This window comes from Pelophylax lessonae (genome assembly GCF_965119305.1).
Source record: "Pelophylax lessonae genome assembly, chromosome: 3".
Classification (NCBI taxonomy): domain Eukaryota; kingdom Metazoa; phylum Chordata; class Amphibia; order Anura; family Ranidae; genus Pelophylax; species Pelophylax lessonae.
Genome location: NC_138770.1, coordinates 383,406,069 through 383,422,494, shown reverse-complemented (window position 1 = coordinate 383,422,494; position 16,426 = coordinate 383,406,069). Strand labels below are relative to the sequence as shown.

The following is a 16,426-nucleotide window of genomic DNA, read 5'->3' as shown; positions in this document are numbered from 1 at the left end:
TTGTGACCTCTGAATTTGCCAGTCACGTTTTTTTATGAATAAACAAGCATACTTGTATTTTCTGAGTGTACATGTTTATGTGCTGTGAAAACACTTCTCTTGTAGATTTAAAATTGGTTACATCTAACATTCTTAGGTCTTTATTATTCCAGTATATGAGAAAAATTAGAAATGAGAAAATAACTGAATATTGAAGGATAGGTAAATTTTGTTTCCCCCATATGACGACAATGAACATAAAGTTTTGCATCCTTGCATGCAAATGACTTGAGGAGATTTAGGCTTTTTAGGAAGCAGTGCTCTCTCCCTGTATATGTTAATAATATTTTTCAGCCTTAGGTCCTAAAGGATGGGTAATTACTGTAGATAAACTTATCCATCTAAAGATACATTTATAAGATGTGTTTGAATATTAGATTAAATATGAAGTTTGAAGACTAAGTACATGATTGTTAAAATAGTAATATGGGAATGTTTTCTTTTTTTTAAATTATACTTACCTAGGTGGATGCAGCATCAGTCCCATGCTGGATCTGTCCCCCCACGGCTCTAAGACTGAGAACCGAGAAGCAATGCCAATTGCTTGGTTCGCAGAGCTCCCTAAGCAGAGAGCTAGGGACTGTCAGTCACCGACATTCTGCTCCCCCCCCCCACTGGGCTCACGAGAGCGATGGGCTGTAGAGTAGACGGGAGCTGCTGGCTCAAGCTCTCAGCGGCTCGAGTGCCCATCCAGACATGTGGGCGGATCCCGACCATATGGTCATGATCTCTCCCGAGCCTGGACCGCTGTCTGCTGGAAAGAGGTCACAGGAGTGCAGAACAAACTGCACTTCTGTGATCCAAAGGAGAAGTACAGCCAAACTAGCTTTGGCTGTACTTCTCCTTTAATGCCATTTTGGAGTTGGTTCACTTTGGGGGTATGTTCACTTTGAACAATGTAGTTTTACTTAGCTTAGTAATTGTTCACTTAGCTTAGTGCACAGGATGAAGCTGTGTTTGCTTTAGTTATCCAATCACATGCAACCAAATGTCCTGTTTTTTATTGCTCATTATTTGGTATTCACTAGGTTTTATTTACTAAAGGAGTTAAGGCTGTTTCCCCAGGTAGGTAACTGTTCTATTTTGCAGAGTGAATGTTAGTGAATAAGATGAAGCTGTGTTTCACTTTGAAAGGGAAACATTTTTTTTTTCTTTTGCTAGGTACAGCCCCTATGTAGACACATTTTTATTTTATTTATTAAGTGTAATGATTATTTGCCAAGTGAACAGTCTCTATTCCTTTGGTAAATCATCCAAATTGTGTTGATAGTTAAAGCCAACCATCAGCCAAAAATGAAACTTGCTCCAATATTCTTCCTCCCCTCCAGCCTCTAACTAAATTTAAGTTTGTTTGATGATGGTACCCATTCTTACTTCCTCGTTTCTTGCCTAGATGATAATGACATTGCCTTGGTCTACTTCCCCTCCTGCAGTCTCCTGGGGTAATGTCACATATCCCAGGAAGCTGTAGGACCAATTTCATGGCAGTCAGAAATTTTGCACATGCTGAGCAGGGGGGCGACTGTGATTAGTCAGAAATTCACAGGCAGCTCCCAAAGCCAAGACATCGACACAGAGTATGTGAAGGCCTGAAAAGAATTGACTGTGTAGAAGAGAGTGCTGGACTCCAAGGGCTAGTGTGTATCTGTTTCTTAAAAAGTCAACACCTACAGTATTTGTAGCTGCTGACTTATGATTTTCACACTCCTGAGAAAAGCTCCTCTTTTTAGCTTTTTTGATACTGACTTGATATGTATGACTTGTTTTACTCTTTTGTGTTGGAATGAATATATATATATATATATATATATATATATATATATTCTAATATATAGATAGATTTATACATATTCTAATATATATCTATTTATAATATATATATATATATATATATATTTTTTTTTTCTCACAAATGAAAACCTTATTTATTTCAAGTATACAACTATGCTTCCACCAGTCAGTACACAGCAATATTTTTTTATTCCTTAAATGCCTGATTTATGAGTTCTTATTTTTTTAATAAATAATCTACATTTCATTCTATATGAAGCTCTGTACGTGTTAGGCATTTCAGGAAATGATTGTGTATTTCTAGTAAGTACACACTATGAGTTATTACTATTTACCTGATATTTATTTTATGTATCTTTCATATTTTTACTTGTTTGCTCTTTCATACTCTTAGGAAAACTTTACATGCATAGATTTGTAGATCCCCACTATTGTACAGTATATTGGTATCAAATAAATACAGTAGCACCCTTACTGAACAGTTGCTATGATCAAACCAATTACAGTATAAACTGTCTCAGGATAGTATTTTGTTCAGTAGTTTGCAAAGGCTCACATTGACAAAGAAGTGTTAAGCAAAACCATGGTGATATAAAACATGGGGAACACAAAGAACAGTTTGTATATGTAAAGAGCAAACAGGATATTTCCATGCAATATATAATAACATTCTATACACCTTTTTAAGCATAAATACAGATAACATGATTCAAATTAAAAGCAAGCATAAATGCATACAGTACATACTGTACATTTATATTAACAGAAAATAAAGGTATATAGGTATTGCATTTTTTCTAGGGATATTTTTTACCATATCAGTAAATAAGAATGCTCATATTTATCATACTAATGATTCCAAGGCAAGTGTGCTGATTATTAAAAAAAAAAAAAAAAAAAAAAAAACAGTTTATTTAGTTACAAATATCAGAAAGGGTGTGTAAGAGAAAATGATGAAGTTATACTGAAATATTTCTTCATGTTTTAACAACTCTGCTATTTACTCAAATACTTTAAAGGGTAACTCTACTTTTGTGGGAAAAATAGCTAATAAAAAAAATAATATAGCATATACAATTGTGACAAAAGTCATATTGTAATTGAATGTTATTAAAAATTACATTTTCTTTTCAATCTGCAGCTCTGTAATTTTCTGTAAAGTTGAATGCAATATGGCTACCTGGAGGTGTGTACAGAATGTGTACAGAACGCCCCCCAGAAACATAATTTCCTCCTTGTGGGATTGGCTCTCTGATTATCCCAGAAGTTTGGACTAAGATACAAGTCAGATATCAGGCATCCCCTGCAACAAAAATTTAATTTTTGGTGAGATAATTCCAGTAGGAAATCACATCTAAAGGGATACAGGCCCTGCAATTTCCCTCATCAGAGTCCTGCAGGTGCAGCAGCTGATTGATAATTATGAAACCACTCCTATTAGATTCCCTTGTGACACAGACAAACACACTGATATTTCATCAGAATAACAAAAGGTAGAAATCTGCAACAAAGTTTGTTAAAATACTTGTAATGTACAGAGATCGCGCAGAGGGGAGTTTTTTTTTCTCAACAAAAGTGGAGTTACCCTTTAACTAACCACTTGCCGACTGCCTAAGGCCGATCTACGTCGGCAGTCAGCCCCTCACAGGCAAAGTGACGTAGGGCTACGTCACTAGCTTGTGAGGGTCTAGGGAGCGAGCGCGCGCCCCCGGAGGCGCGCTCCCGCTCCCGAGTGGTCACGGACCCCCCCGCGCGTGTGACCAGCGGACCCGATGTCCGCCGGTCACTCGGCGATCGGCGGGGGAGAGGGAGAAAGTCAGGCGGCTTGTGTAAACAAGCCACCTGTCATTCTCCCCGGTGTATGAAGGCTGATCATACGGTTCTACTATGTAGAACCGTCGATCACTCTTCATACATCTGAAGCCACAGCCAATCACAGTAGAAAGCACGCCCCTAGGGACACACACAGCCCCTCCCTCTCTAATAAAGTTAACCCCTTCACTACCAGTGTATTTTTACAGTAACAGTGCATATGTATAGCACTGATTACTGTAGAAATGTCACTGGTAACCCCAAAAGTGTCAGAAATGTCAGTCAAGGGTCCGAACTGTCCGCCGCAATGTCGCAGTACCGCAAAAAAAATCGCAGATCGCCGCCATTACGCGTTAAAAAAAAACAACAAAAATGACAAAAATCTTTCCCTTTGTTAGTAAACGCGATAACTTTTGCGCAAACCAATCAAAATACGCTTTTTGCGACTTTTTTTACCAAACATAGGTAGCATAAAACAAATTGGCCGAAAATGTTAAAAAATTTAGATTTTTACATTTTTTTTGGGGGAATTTCATATAAAAAAATTTGAAAAATATTGCTATTTTTGCAAAATTGACGCTCTTTTTTTGTTTATAGCGCGTGATCAAAAAATCACACAGGTGATCAAATACCACCAAAAGAAAGCTCTGTTTGTGGGAAAAAAAGGACGCCAAATTTGTTTAGGTACAGCATCGCACGACCGTGCAATTGTCTGTTAAAGTCACGCAGTGCCGAATCGCAAAATACCCCCTGGTCAGGAAGGGGGTAAAATCTTCCGGGGCTTAAGTGGTTAAAGAGAAACTCTAATGGTTTCAGGTCAATTTTTTTTCTTGATAAAGTTAGCTAATAAGTTAGGACAACAAAAATAACTCTTTTTTAGTCATGACCTCTCTAGCTCAGCTGTCCAGTAATAAAAAAGTGACTACTGACTAAAAAACTGAGGTGAGCAGGTAAATAGTCCTATACAAGTGACCCTGTGATGACAGGATCACTTTAACACTGTTTTCCCCCCTGGAATAATACTTCTTTTTCACTGGCCTGTGCCCCTCTTGTACGTAAGTGACTTTTTTTCATAAATGGGAAATTATTAATAACTGGATTGCAGCCAATGAGGTACATTCCTTTACATATATAAATGTAAGCACTGAAAAGGTCATTCTGTCTAACCTCATAGGAACTAGCCATGTCCTTTAAAACATCATTTAGCGTTTTCATGGATATGAATATTCTTCTTTTATGAGGCTATGTGTTTCTGTTTAATATAGTAGCTCATATTTCATTTACACTTGTGTTCTTACTACTGCTACGCTAGCGTATAGCTGTCAAGACATGATTCACTTTACAGAAATTAAGCTAGGAATAAAATGCTCCTGTTTGGAGTGAGTTAAGGTAGCAGTTGACCTCTAGGATGCTGGAGTGCAGGACCAGCCCTCTCACCCATTCCTATATTTGTTTATGCATACAGGACTTGGAGAAGCCTGGGGCCATTCTAGCAGACCAAGTACCTTGGATAACGTTGGTCGAGAGTTGGGATCTCATCTTTTACAGGTACTACATTTAGGGGAAAATACCATATCTGATTAATCATTAAATAAATGTAGACCTTTCAGTGAACTTTTAATTATAACTTGGTGTAATTTATACTAGTTCACGTGCATTAGTTTTATTGAATTAGCAAGTAATGAAAACTGCTCCCATATTATGACTTTTATGTTTGTAGGTAACCTTTTACTCTACAGGCTTTCTAAATAAGATGTTTCAATAGTAAGTCAAGGCAGAAAATCTGCTTTCAGCTTCATCAGATTGGATGAATATAAACAAAAAAAGATAATTCCTGATTGGTTGATATGGATTAATAGTGCACAGTGCTCTTTATTTTAATAAAGGATCAGCCCCACTAAACCTGATATCTCATTTTCTGGTAGATGGTAGAAGCTTAGTTTGTTTATCCACCAGTGGGATCATGGTGTTGGAATTCCAATATCATCCAGTGGACATTTTAGATGAGTCTTACTTTTCCTGTTGGATGTTTTCTGTATTTTATATGATGGGTAAAGAAGCAAGAGGAGACAGAGCAGTGTTGGAGACAGAGGATTGAGTCTCCAATGCATAATAGTAGAGCACAGCTTGGAACTATGGAGGTTGATATAAAAGATGGAGCATCTAACAGGCAAAGAAAACTGGTGGATAAATTGACATACCGGCATCTACTAAAGATGGGTAAACTAATATGTTAAAGGTTTTAGTTTAAACCAAATGTAATTATTATCATGCAACTTTTATGTGGTAAGCTTGTTGAATTTTAAATGTATCTGTTTGTGATGGGATAATGCTTACTGAATGTTACCTTTTAGTTATCTGTGATATGGTAATGCTTGCTGAATGTTACATTTTGGCTACGTAAATTATCAAAAATAAGGGTATATGTAGATGGAATTTTTATTGTCAAAACGTGCTTTCATGCATTGATAGGATATATTTTTTTGAGAAATTGTCACCAGTGTGAATAAAAAGTCCAGGAAATAAGACTGTAATAGGAAGAATGAGTGTTGTGTTTAGGAAAATACATATCTAATCCCCTGTTGTTACTTGTATAAACTGTTTATCAGATACCAGCATTGTGAGAGGCAGAATCGTCTGTAAAGTTGATTTCTGCCTTGTAGTAGCTTAAAGCCACTTTCCCTGCTGAGAGTCGTATATCTTCACAGTGTTTACAGGTGATAAGCTTTTGATATGTTAAACAATGGAAGATTAAACTCATTTCCCATATAGCACTATCTTGCCTAACACCATGTTTGATTCAACAATGAGATGTTTAAATCAGAGGTGAAGGGACATCTGACCACCCAAGCGCTCTTGAAATGTAAATAGTATTTAAATTGCTGCACTCTGGGTGTTTGGGTAGGGGAATATGAATTTGCTGTTTAGTTTATTTTCTTTTCTCCTACTTAGACCTTAGATGGTTTCATCTTTGTGGTGGCTCCTGATGGGAAAATCATGTATATCTCAGAAACTGCTTCAGTCCACCTGGGCTTATCACAGGTAGGTGATTGTGGCTGTTTGCTCATGTACGATTACTCACACTTGTAGCTGGTAATCAAGGGATGTATTACGTTGCTATTTTTATCTGTAGATAAGCACTAAAAGGATACGTAGTGTGTGGACTCTGTTAAGCAGTTTTTCTAGAACCAGTGGGAGATGCAGAAATATTTACATTGGTTTATCTGTCTATCACTCTCTTTTGATTTGTACAGGTGAAAACGTTTGTGTATGCTACATTGTTTCTCCACTCTGTGTGACTTCAAGTACCCAAGCACATGAGACGATTGCTGATTTTTGGTTTGGGCAATAAATCTCATGTCTATAGGTATCAGCAGACCACTGTAGAGACCCCCTGCTGAATAGGTTTTGGCTGATTGTTATTATTTCCTTCATGACTATGCAAACGTAGTAGGGAGAGGGAAGTTATCAATTTTCATCTTTGTTTTTTCAGAATAGTTAAAAAAAGCCTGTTAGCCTGACATATCCTTTGCAGTGCTAATTTTAGACTCACAAGGTCTGTCAAAACATTGTCAACTTTCCATATGGACTGATTCTATAAAGGTGAAAAACAACAAGCATGAAAGTTAGGTAACAATCAGCTTTCACTTTTCATTTTATGGAAAAAAATGTAAAACAACTTCTGAATGGTTACAGTAGATTTGAGCAAAAATGTGTTTGCTCATTCTCTTTTATCCTATTAGCAGTTTATTTATTAAAGGAAGTCAAATAAGCTATTCAGTTTTTAAGAGAATTATCTCTTGGGGTAGTGAATGAAGTGACTTCAATAACTCAAAGGATATACTTCCCAAGGCAAATTTTCTCCACATTCACTGAGTTCAAGGAAAAGACTATTTTGCAAAGTTAAGGTATTCCACTCAAAAGCAAACATTATTATATTATTTATTTTTAGGCTTTTTTTCTTCTGTTTTCATCTGGTGATAGTGCCAGTAAGTCTGTTTTTCAAGAGAACTAGCTCTCTTCCAGATGTATCTGTTTACAGGGGTGGGATAAACAATTTAACACTGATAGGCATGCCTACAATGACCAGCTTTTATTTTTTTAAGACCTTTAATTCAAAAGGAAAAAAAAAGAACAGTTTGCTGTAACTGATTATTAAGTGTGAGCTGGAGTTCGGCTTCAAACTACCCTCCCCCCCCCCCCCGACTGACAATGCTGTGCCCCCTATGGTCATTAATCCAGAGTGGAGGCACTCTAATACAGGAAGGGTTTTTCAAGTCAGATCACCAGGTGATAACAGAGGGGAAAAAAGCCTAAAAAACAAAAAGAATGCAGCGACCACATCTAATGAATGGTAAGGTACAATATATTACATTTTTGTTTTGAATTTATTACTGCTTTAAAGTATATGTGGGCCCTTATCTTGCAAAATAACCCATTCAGTTTAAAACAGAAATGAAAGATTGTATATATATTAAAAAATTTAAATTTACATTTTTTATAAGTGATCACATAATCTCTGTTCTCAGCTGTGTAAGGGTTGCATGCACACTCGCTTCAAAATCGCTGCTTCTACAGGTGTTTTGCATTTTGCCTGTAGAAGCATCTCAGTGTTACCTTATACGTCCATGCACATTAGGGTGATCGCAGGCATATTTTGAGCTCAGCATTTAGAGTCAGGAAAAAAAAAACCCTTTTGGTTTGTGATTTTTGATTGAAGTTTTCTGGCAGAAAAGACACTAAGCCCTCCTAAACACGCCTAAATTGTGTACAAAAAGCTCTATATCAAGGTTTTTTTTTCTGCCAAGAAATGTTTTTAATCCCAGTGTGCATGGAGCCTAATGGGCTTGGAGGGGTGGTGGTAGAGAAACAACAGGTCACTGATCTTTGTGCAGGGGGGTGTGTCAGCACAAGTTTTAGGCATTGGAGGACAGGCAGGCTGTTCTTCACGCACAGATAGAAGACTGACCATACTGAGATATGCTTTCATGTCTTATGTGGTCAGTTTAAAATAGGAAAGCAGGGGGACTGGTATAAATATCAGGTATTTCACACAAAATAAGAAATACAAAGTGAACAGGATACTCTTTAACACAAGTACATGATACAACAGACACATACTGTATCATAAATATGAAATGCTGAGGTAACATTCTCTTGTCCTCTTGTCCTCTTCTCCCAGAATGCGCCTGCACTGGCCCCGCTTGTCACTTCCGGTGCGGTGCCGCATTCCTCCACAGCTTCTGGGCATGCCCAGAAGCTGTTTAGCAGGGAATGCGGCGCCGCACCGGAAGTGACAAGCGGGGCTGGTGCTGGCGCATTGATTCCTGGGAGCGATGACGTTCAGCTCCCAGGAATCATTGCAAACCAGAAGTGACGGCGCGGGCCACGCCCGCCGAGGGAGGAAGTGTAAGAAAGGTGAGTATATTTTTCTCCAATAACAAGGTAAGTAAAAAAAAAAAATCGTAACTATCCATTTCTTTTTCAGGTGACAAATAGGAAGCGGATGGCCACAAAATCGATTATGTTGATTTTGTGGCCGGAACTCCTCTTTAAGTGCCCATATATCACACATATAAACAGATGAGGTGAACAGAAAGTCCCATAAGTGAATAATACAATAATTACTGCATTAATAATATCTGGTAAAAAAATTAGTGTTGGCATGGCAAAAAAAAAGTGATTCAAAACAGCTCCCGCTAGTGTGATACACTCTTTACAAGATAGTAGGATTCCACAAAGAGATGACCATGCACCTGGCTCTCTCACAACTATAAGGTTTTTTCTCCAGCCTCTAAACGTTGAGCTCAAAATATGCATGTAATCATGCTAATGCACATGGACCCATAAGATAACATTGAGCTGCTTCTGCAGTAAAAAACGAAACTCCTGTAGGAAGAATTTAAAAACCTGTGTGCATGCAGCCTAACAACTTGCACCTCCACAATTACCCAGTAATCCTAAAATACCACTCTCAATGGAGATGTGGTCAAATAGGGCTCAATAGATTGGCCTGTGGATGCACAGTAAAAAATGATTTTGCATAGCTGCAAGAAAGACTATAAAGATAAATGGTATGCTTTTCCTTTTGCAGGTAGAATTGACTGGAAATAGCATCTATGAATACATCCATCCTGCTGATCATGATGAAATGACTGCAGTGCTAACAGCTCATCAGCCCTACCATTCACATTTTGTCCAGGGTAAATCACGGCTCCGTATTGCTGTCTGTGGAGAATCAGAGCTAGGTTATAGATTTCGAGGAATGTGACATACAAGTAACACTGTTTGTCTTGCCTTGCAGAATATGAGATTGAGCGTTCATTTTTCCTGCGGATGAAGTGTGTGCTGGCAAAGAGGAATGCAGGTCTAACCTGTGGAGGGTATAAGGTGGGTGTTCTTCATGATGGCTAGACTTGGTCTTTGGTGAATGAACCACTGAATATAACTATGTCATGTATAAACAAGCTAACAATGCTTATATGTCTCAATTTGCAAATGTAGTTCCTTGCATTAGTTTTGTGTTTTCACCAAAACCGTGCTGTCTTGCATAATTATTTTACTGTCAGTTTTGTGGGAGCTTTTGTTCAATAGGAAGAGCACATAATGAATTATACGTATCATCTTTCCCTACCCTGAAAGAAGACCTGGCAGATCAGACTTCTGCCCACTAACCAGGGAAACTAAAGTATAGGAAGCTCCTGTTTTGTTTCTTTCATTCAACATTAAATGAGTGTTTGGTCAATTTGTACAGTACATAGAGTGGTTTTATATATCAAATGAATGCAAATATAAAAAAAAGTTATTTTTATGTACCTTGTTGCTGTCTTTGAACTGCAGTCCTGGTGATCTTCAGTACTCGCATTGCTGGTCTGGTAGAGTTACATTGGGAAACTTTTGTGTAAGCCTGGCACTGAACCCATACATCTCCTGTGCTGGATCATGGGATACAGGAAAGCATTATTCTGTCGATCCCTGTGTATAAACTTTTTCCTGTGTGGTTTTGTCAGGGTAGCACTGTAGATAGGCAGAGAACACAAAATTTGTTGTACCATTTTAATTCATAGCTGAAGCAAGCTGAAGAGTTGTTTGGGTTTGGTACAACGCACCAAAGGTGCAGTTACACTTTAGGTATTATCACGGATACAATTTTTTTTTATCTTATTAAAGTTAATCAGAACTAACTTTCTATTAAAATGAGACTGACCTGACCCAGATTGTTTGTTAAGGTAATATTGCTGAAGTTTCGGTGTTGGTCTTCAGGAATGTCTTGTGTCCCTATGGGGCATTGACTTCTAGATTAAGCCTTGCCTCCGGCGCAAAGAACCACCACCTGTTATTCAGTTGTCATATCCCACCATCATGTTCTGTCCTCCTGAGTTCTGGAATTTGGTAGCTGAACAACAGGGGGTAAGGTTTTTTTTCAAGAAGGGACAAAACTTATCTCCACTCGGGTAGAAGTTGAGGCCCCCATGTACAGCTTTGGCCTAGGATTCAAGAGTGCTCAACAGAGATTAATTCGAAAATTAACCTAGATGCTTGTAAACTTCTTGCACTGTTATTACTTAAAAAATATTTTTGACCAGGTCAGGTTCATTTTAATGTTTGTCTCAGTTTTTTTTCACTTGTTCAGATAACTTCCATAAACCTGTGTTAAACACATCAATCTAAGTAAAAGGATGTAAATAAAAGTATGTTGATGTGTAATGATTCTCTTTCTTGTATCTTGCAGGTTATTCATTGTAGTGGATACTTGAAGATCAGACAATATAGTCTGGACATGTCACCGTTTGATGGTTGCTACCAGAATGTAGGTTTGGTGGCTGTGGGCCATTCACTCCCTCCTAGTGCAGTAACTGAAATCAAACTTCACAGTAATATGTTCATGTTCAGAGCCAGTCTTGATATGAAGCTGATATTTCTGGATTCCAGGTAGGTTGGGTTTTGTTTTTGTGCAATTATTAAAATAAAGTTAACACTTACTTTAGTTACAGTAACAGTTTTTTTTTGTTATAGAACTATTATTCATACGCCCTAGTAATATGTAATGACATCCACAGAAATTATTTGATTTGATTTATGCTTGAACTCACTGGAAATTTTACATTTTTCCATGGTAAAGTATATGCTCGTATGTTCATTAGTAGGAATAATTTTACTAAAGATTACGTTTTTGGAAGATTTGAATACACTCAAGGCATGTGCAACAGGTGGTAATATTTTTCAATAACATGAGTTCATGTCTGTCAACTGTGCAGAAGTGTATGTAGCTGGCTAAAGGATAGATACTCTAGTGTGGTTGTAAATAGTCTTCATTTGGAACAGAGACCCATCACTAATGGTGCACCGCAGGGCTTTGTACTAGGTCCTGTTCTATTTAAGCCATATGTAAGTGATATAACTAAAGGTTTGGTGGGTAAGGTATGTTTTTTTTACAGATGACACAAAGATGTGCAATAGGGTCAAAATCCCTGGATGTGTCTGTAACATGGTCAAGCATTGTTGAAAGATTGGTCAAAGCAGTGGAAACTGCAGTTCAATGTTTCTATATGTAAAATAATGCACCTAGGGAAAAATAGTTCCTTGATAGAGTAAACACTGGGGGTATAGTGTTGGCCAGAACTACAGAAGAAAAAGATTTGGGGGTATTTATTTCAGATGACTGCAAAATGAGCAATGGCAAAACAAATAGAATTCTAGGATGCAGCACTAGAGTGTGGAAGAAGGTCCTGGTTCCCCTATATATCTTATCCTATATATCCTATATATCTTTAGTTATACCTCATTTAGAATACCGTGTCCAGTTCTGGAGACCTCACTTACAAAAAAAAATTGATAAGACAGAACAGATATAGAGACGGGCAACAACGCGGATGAGGGACATGATCTCAAACTAGCCGGAAGAAAGTTCAAAACTAATCTTAGAAAGTATTATTTTTCTGAAAGGGTAGTTAATGCTGGGAATAGACTTCCATCAAAAGTAGTGAGTCAGTCAACAGTAAGTGGATTTAAACATGTTTGGGACAAACATAGAACTATACTAAAACAAAAAAGTAAAAAAAATGTATAAATATAAAAAAATGGGGCAGACTCGATGGACCACTTAGTCTTTTTTTTGCCATCAATCGTCTATGTTTCTACATATACAACAATAATCTATGCAAGGTAACTTGAAAAGGCTCTAATTATCATTTTTGGTTACTTTAGAGTCGCAGAGCTAACTGGATATGAACCTCAAGATTTGATTGAAAAGACCTTATATCATCATGTACATGGATGTGATACATTTCATTTGAGGTGTGCACATCATTTATGTAAGTATTGCTTTTTTTGAAATAACAACTGCTGCTATGCTTATGAAATTTCACTGTTAAATAGTTATGGAATTTACTTGGCAGCCATTTTCAGCCTTCTAAATTACAAATAGTACCCCAAAGGAAATTCTTATGACCACCCAAGTCCCTGTTGATTATAATGGCATTATCATTTAGGGAACCAGAAAATTGCTTTATTCATCCTTTAGTCTAGATATGTCTATCTATCTCTCTACAATGTCTATCTATCTATCTATCTATCTATCTATCTATCTATCTATCTATCTATCTATCTATCTATCTATCTATCTATCTATCTATCTATCTATCTATCTATCTATCTCTCTACAATGTCTGTCTATCTGTCTATCTATCTATCTATCTATCTATCTATCTATCTATCTATCTATCTATCTATCTATCTATCTATCTATCTATCTATCTATCTATCTATCTATCTATCTATCTATCTATCTATCTATCTATCTATCTATCTATCTATCTATCTATCTATCTATCTATCTATCTATCTATCTATCTATCTATTCTCAGACATCTGCACAGGCATGTTTCTCCTTAGATTATGCTAGACCTCTCCAAATGTAAGCTGCCCAAAGAGAAGACTGAGACATGATGGCATGTTGTAAATATCTTTAAATGAATTTGAATCCAGGTTGCAGCTTTAACATGAATTGTACAAAGAAGCAGTAGCAATCAGACAAAATAATCTAACTCGCCCCATTGCTATTTCTTTGACTGATCTTAATCGTCTGGATTTTGCTTAGTCCCCATAGATTAGGTTCTGTAACACTTTTAAACACAAATTATATCTGAAGAAAGGTTCTGTTACAGACACAATGAAATTATATAGAACTCCCTATGATTAAGAGTAATGAGTAGCCAAAAATTATCACTGCCCAATAGCATAGTACCTATGGGCTATAGAAGTTTAGAAATATAGTAATCTCACGGCTACCTATTTTACACTGTTGCAGTATTCTGAAACAGGTTAGGATCAAGGAATTTTCTGTGTAAAAGATGTGATTCTAGCAGATGGGTGTTGCTTTGGGTGCAAAAAGGTTGTGTGCCTAAAGGCTATGGAAATTAAGACCAGAGCATCATACACAGGGCTGGTGCAAGTATTTTTGATACCCTATGCAAAACCTAATTTTTCCACCCCATTGGCTCCACCCATAACCCCACCCCCTTCGGTCTGCCCATGTATACAGTGGAGGTTGAGGGGGTGCATATTTTTGCAGAGCCTCTTCACTATTTCTTCAGTCATAGTCTGCAGGCCTGCACCTGTGCCTCTGGACCTGCCCTGTAGACAAATAGTGGCAGCAGCAGCTTGCTTCCTCACACCAGCCATAATCTGCAGGTATATATAAAGGCTAGGGTAGTATATGGACAGACAAGGGTAGTATATAGACAGGCTAGGGTAGTGTATGAACAGGCTAGGGTAGTATATGGACAGGCTAGGGTAGTATATGGACAGGCTAGGGTAGTATATAGACAGGCTAGGGTAGCATATGGACAGGCTAGGGTAGTATATGGACAGGCTAGGGTAGTATACAGACAGGCTAGGGTAGTATACAGACAGGGTAGAGTAGTATAAAAACAAGCTAGAGTAGTATATAGACAGGCTAGGGTAGTACACAGACAGGCTATGGTAGTGTACAGACAGGCGAGGGTAGTATATAAACAGGCTAGGGTAGTATATATACAGGTTAGGGTAGTATATGGACAGGCTAGGGTAGTATATAGACAGGCTAGGGTAGTATATGGACAGGCTAGGGTAGTATACGGCCAGGCTAGAGTAGTATACAGACAGGCTAGGGTAGTTAATAGGCAGGAGGAAAAGAGGGGGGGGTAGAGAGAGAGAGAGAAGTAGAAAGGTGGGGGGAGGTGCATAGCACATAGGGGTGGGAACAGAGAGACAGGTTATTCTGGGGATAGAAGACTCACTCACTAATTATGCCTCCCCCTGGTGTCCCCCAGGTCTGTGGCAGCTATTGTTTGAAAACTGCCACCCAGCTGCCCTCAAAACTCCTCTCACAGTACTGAGCAAGTGTGAGGGAGGGTTAGGAGGACAGTGGATACAGGATACAGCCTGACTCCTGTGCAAGCAGGCTTTACCCGCTCTCACTGTGTCACTATGATAGGCTGCCAGAGGCTGTGCGCCAGGGCTAGAGAGGCTCACCCTTTGGCATGTCACTCTGCATCCCATAATAGAGCTCTGTGTGTGATAGCAGCGAGCGGTGTCACTGTGTCAGTAAGGATTTTACCGCCCCCCCTCCATCCTGGAACCCTAGGCAGCTGCATATCCCACCTTATGGTCAAGCCGGTCCTTATCATACATCATACAGTTAAGCGCTGTCAACACAGCTCATAAACAAATATACTACGAAACTAAACTATGTGTTTTGTGTCTATTCTACAGTGCTTGTAAAAGGACAAGTTACTACAAAGTACTATCGGTTCCTGGCTAAACACGGTGGATGGGTGTGGGTACAGAGCTACGCTACAATTGTGCACAACAGCAGATCGTCCAGACCACATTGCATCGTCAGTGTGAATTATGTTCTCACGTAAGTCATATGGCATTGCTATTTTCCATTGTGACAGATAAACAGTCATCTCATCTGTAAATACTGCACTGTTGTTGGCAGACATTACTGAGAGAAAACTTCTTTTTGGTTCCTCATGATTCACACGTTATACATATTAGGATATTTATATGGCACTTAACAAGGACATCTGGTTTTCGTCAGTTCAGTGCAGTCTGAGTGTCTTAATTTCAACCAGATTGGCCAATAAATCCATAAAAATAAAAGTGATGGTATATATGTTTTTAATCTATTGCTTTTTTATCAGAAGAGACTGAAGTTAGATGTCATTGATGTGCACTTTTGGCTCATGAGAGAATTGCAGCACTCAGACCAAAATTATTTTCCATGGGAATACAGTATCTCTAATGTAGCAAGACTTCTGCATAAGACAAATAAACCCCATCTCTGCTGAGCTGTTGTGAGATCCTGTACTTCCAAAAAGGACTATTTGTCTGGCTTGTGAAGAACTAGGCTGTGCCCTTTAATATTAGGGACCAAAATATACCTATGCATCATCCTAAGAGAATACGGTAATATATGAAATAAAACAGAAAAGTCATAAGAAAACATGCAAATGAATACAATTTGCAAAACGACCAGACATATACCTGAAGCAGCATTATTATAGGCCCCAAATGAACTAAAATTCTTGAATCAAATGCTACAATTTAAGCATGTATATTTTTTCCATTACAGGCATCTGCACACAACACATATTCTAACTATGATGTTATATTACTTTCCAGGGAACAAGATATGTGATAGTTGTGGTAATATATATTATCTTAAGCTGGATACACACTATACAACTTTTGTTGTTAGATTTCCTTTAGATTTACCTTCAACTATGTAGTGCAAGGG

The 16,426-nt window shown here is 38.0% G+C and overlaps 1 protein-coding gene across 1 annotated transcript in view; it reads left to right on the top strand.

Moving 5' to 3' along the window:
• SIM1 (SIM bHLH transcription factor 1) overlaps positions 1-16,426 on the top strand; it is a 121,771-nt gene that overhangs the window by 48,409 nt on the left and 56,936 nt on the right. Inside the window, exons 3-9 of the mRNA XM_082251484.1 lie at positions 5,108-5,190; positions 6,595-6,688; positions 9,741-9,845; positions 9,947-10,032; positions 11,375-11,574; positions 12,850-12,956; positions 15,397-15,544. Of these exons, the coding sequence (XP_082107610.1) occupies positions 5,108-5,190; positions 6,595-6,688; positions 9,741-9,845; positions 9,947-10,032; positions 11,375-11,574; positions 12,850-12,956; positions 15,397-15,544 (823 nt within the window). The remainder of the gene's footprint in view (positions 1-5,107; positions 5,191-6,594; positions 6,689-9,740; positions 9,846-9,946; positions 10,033-11,374; positions 11,575-12,849; positions 12,957-15,396; positions 15,545-16,426) is intronic.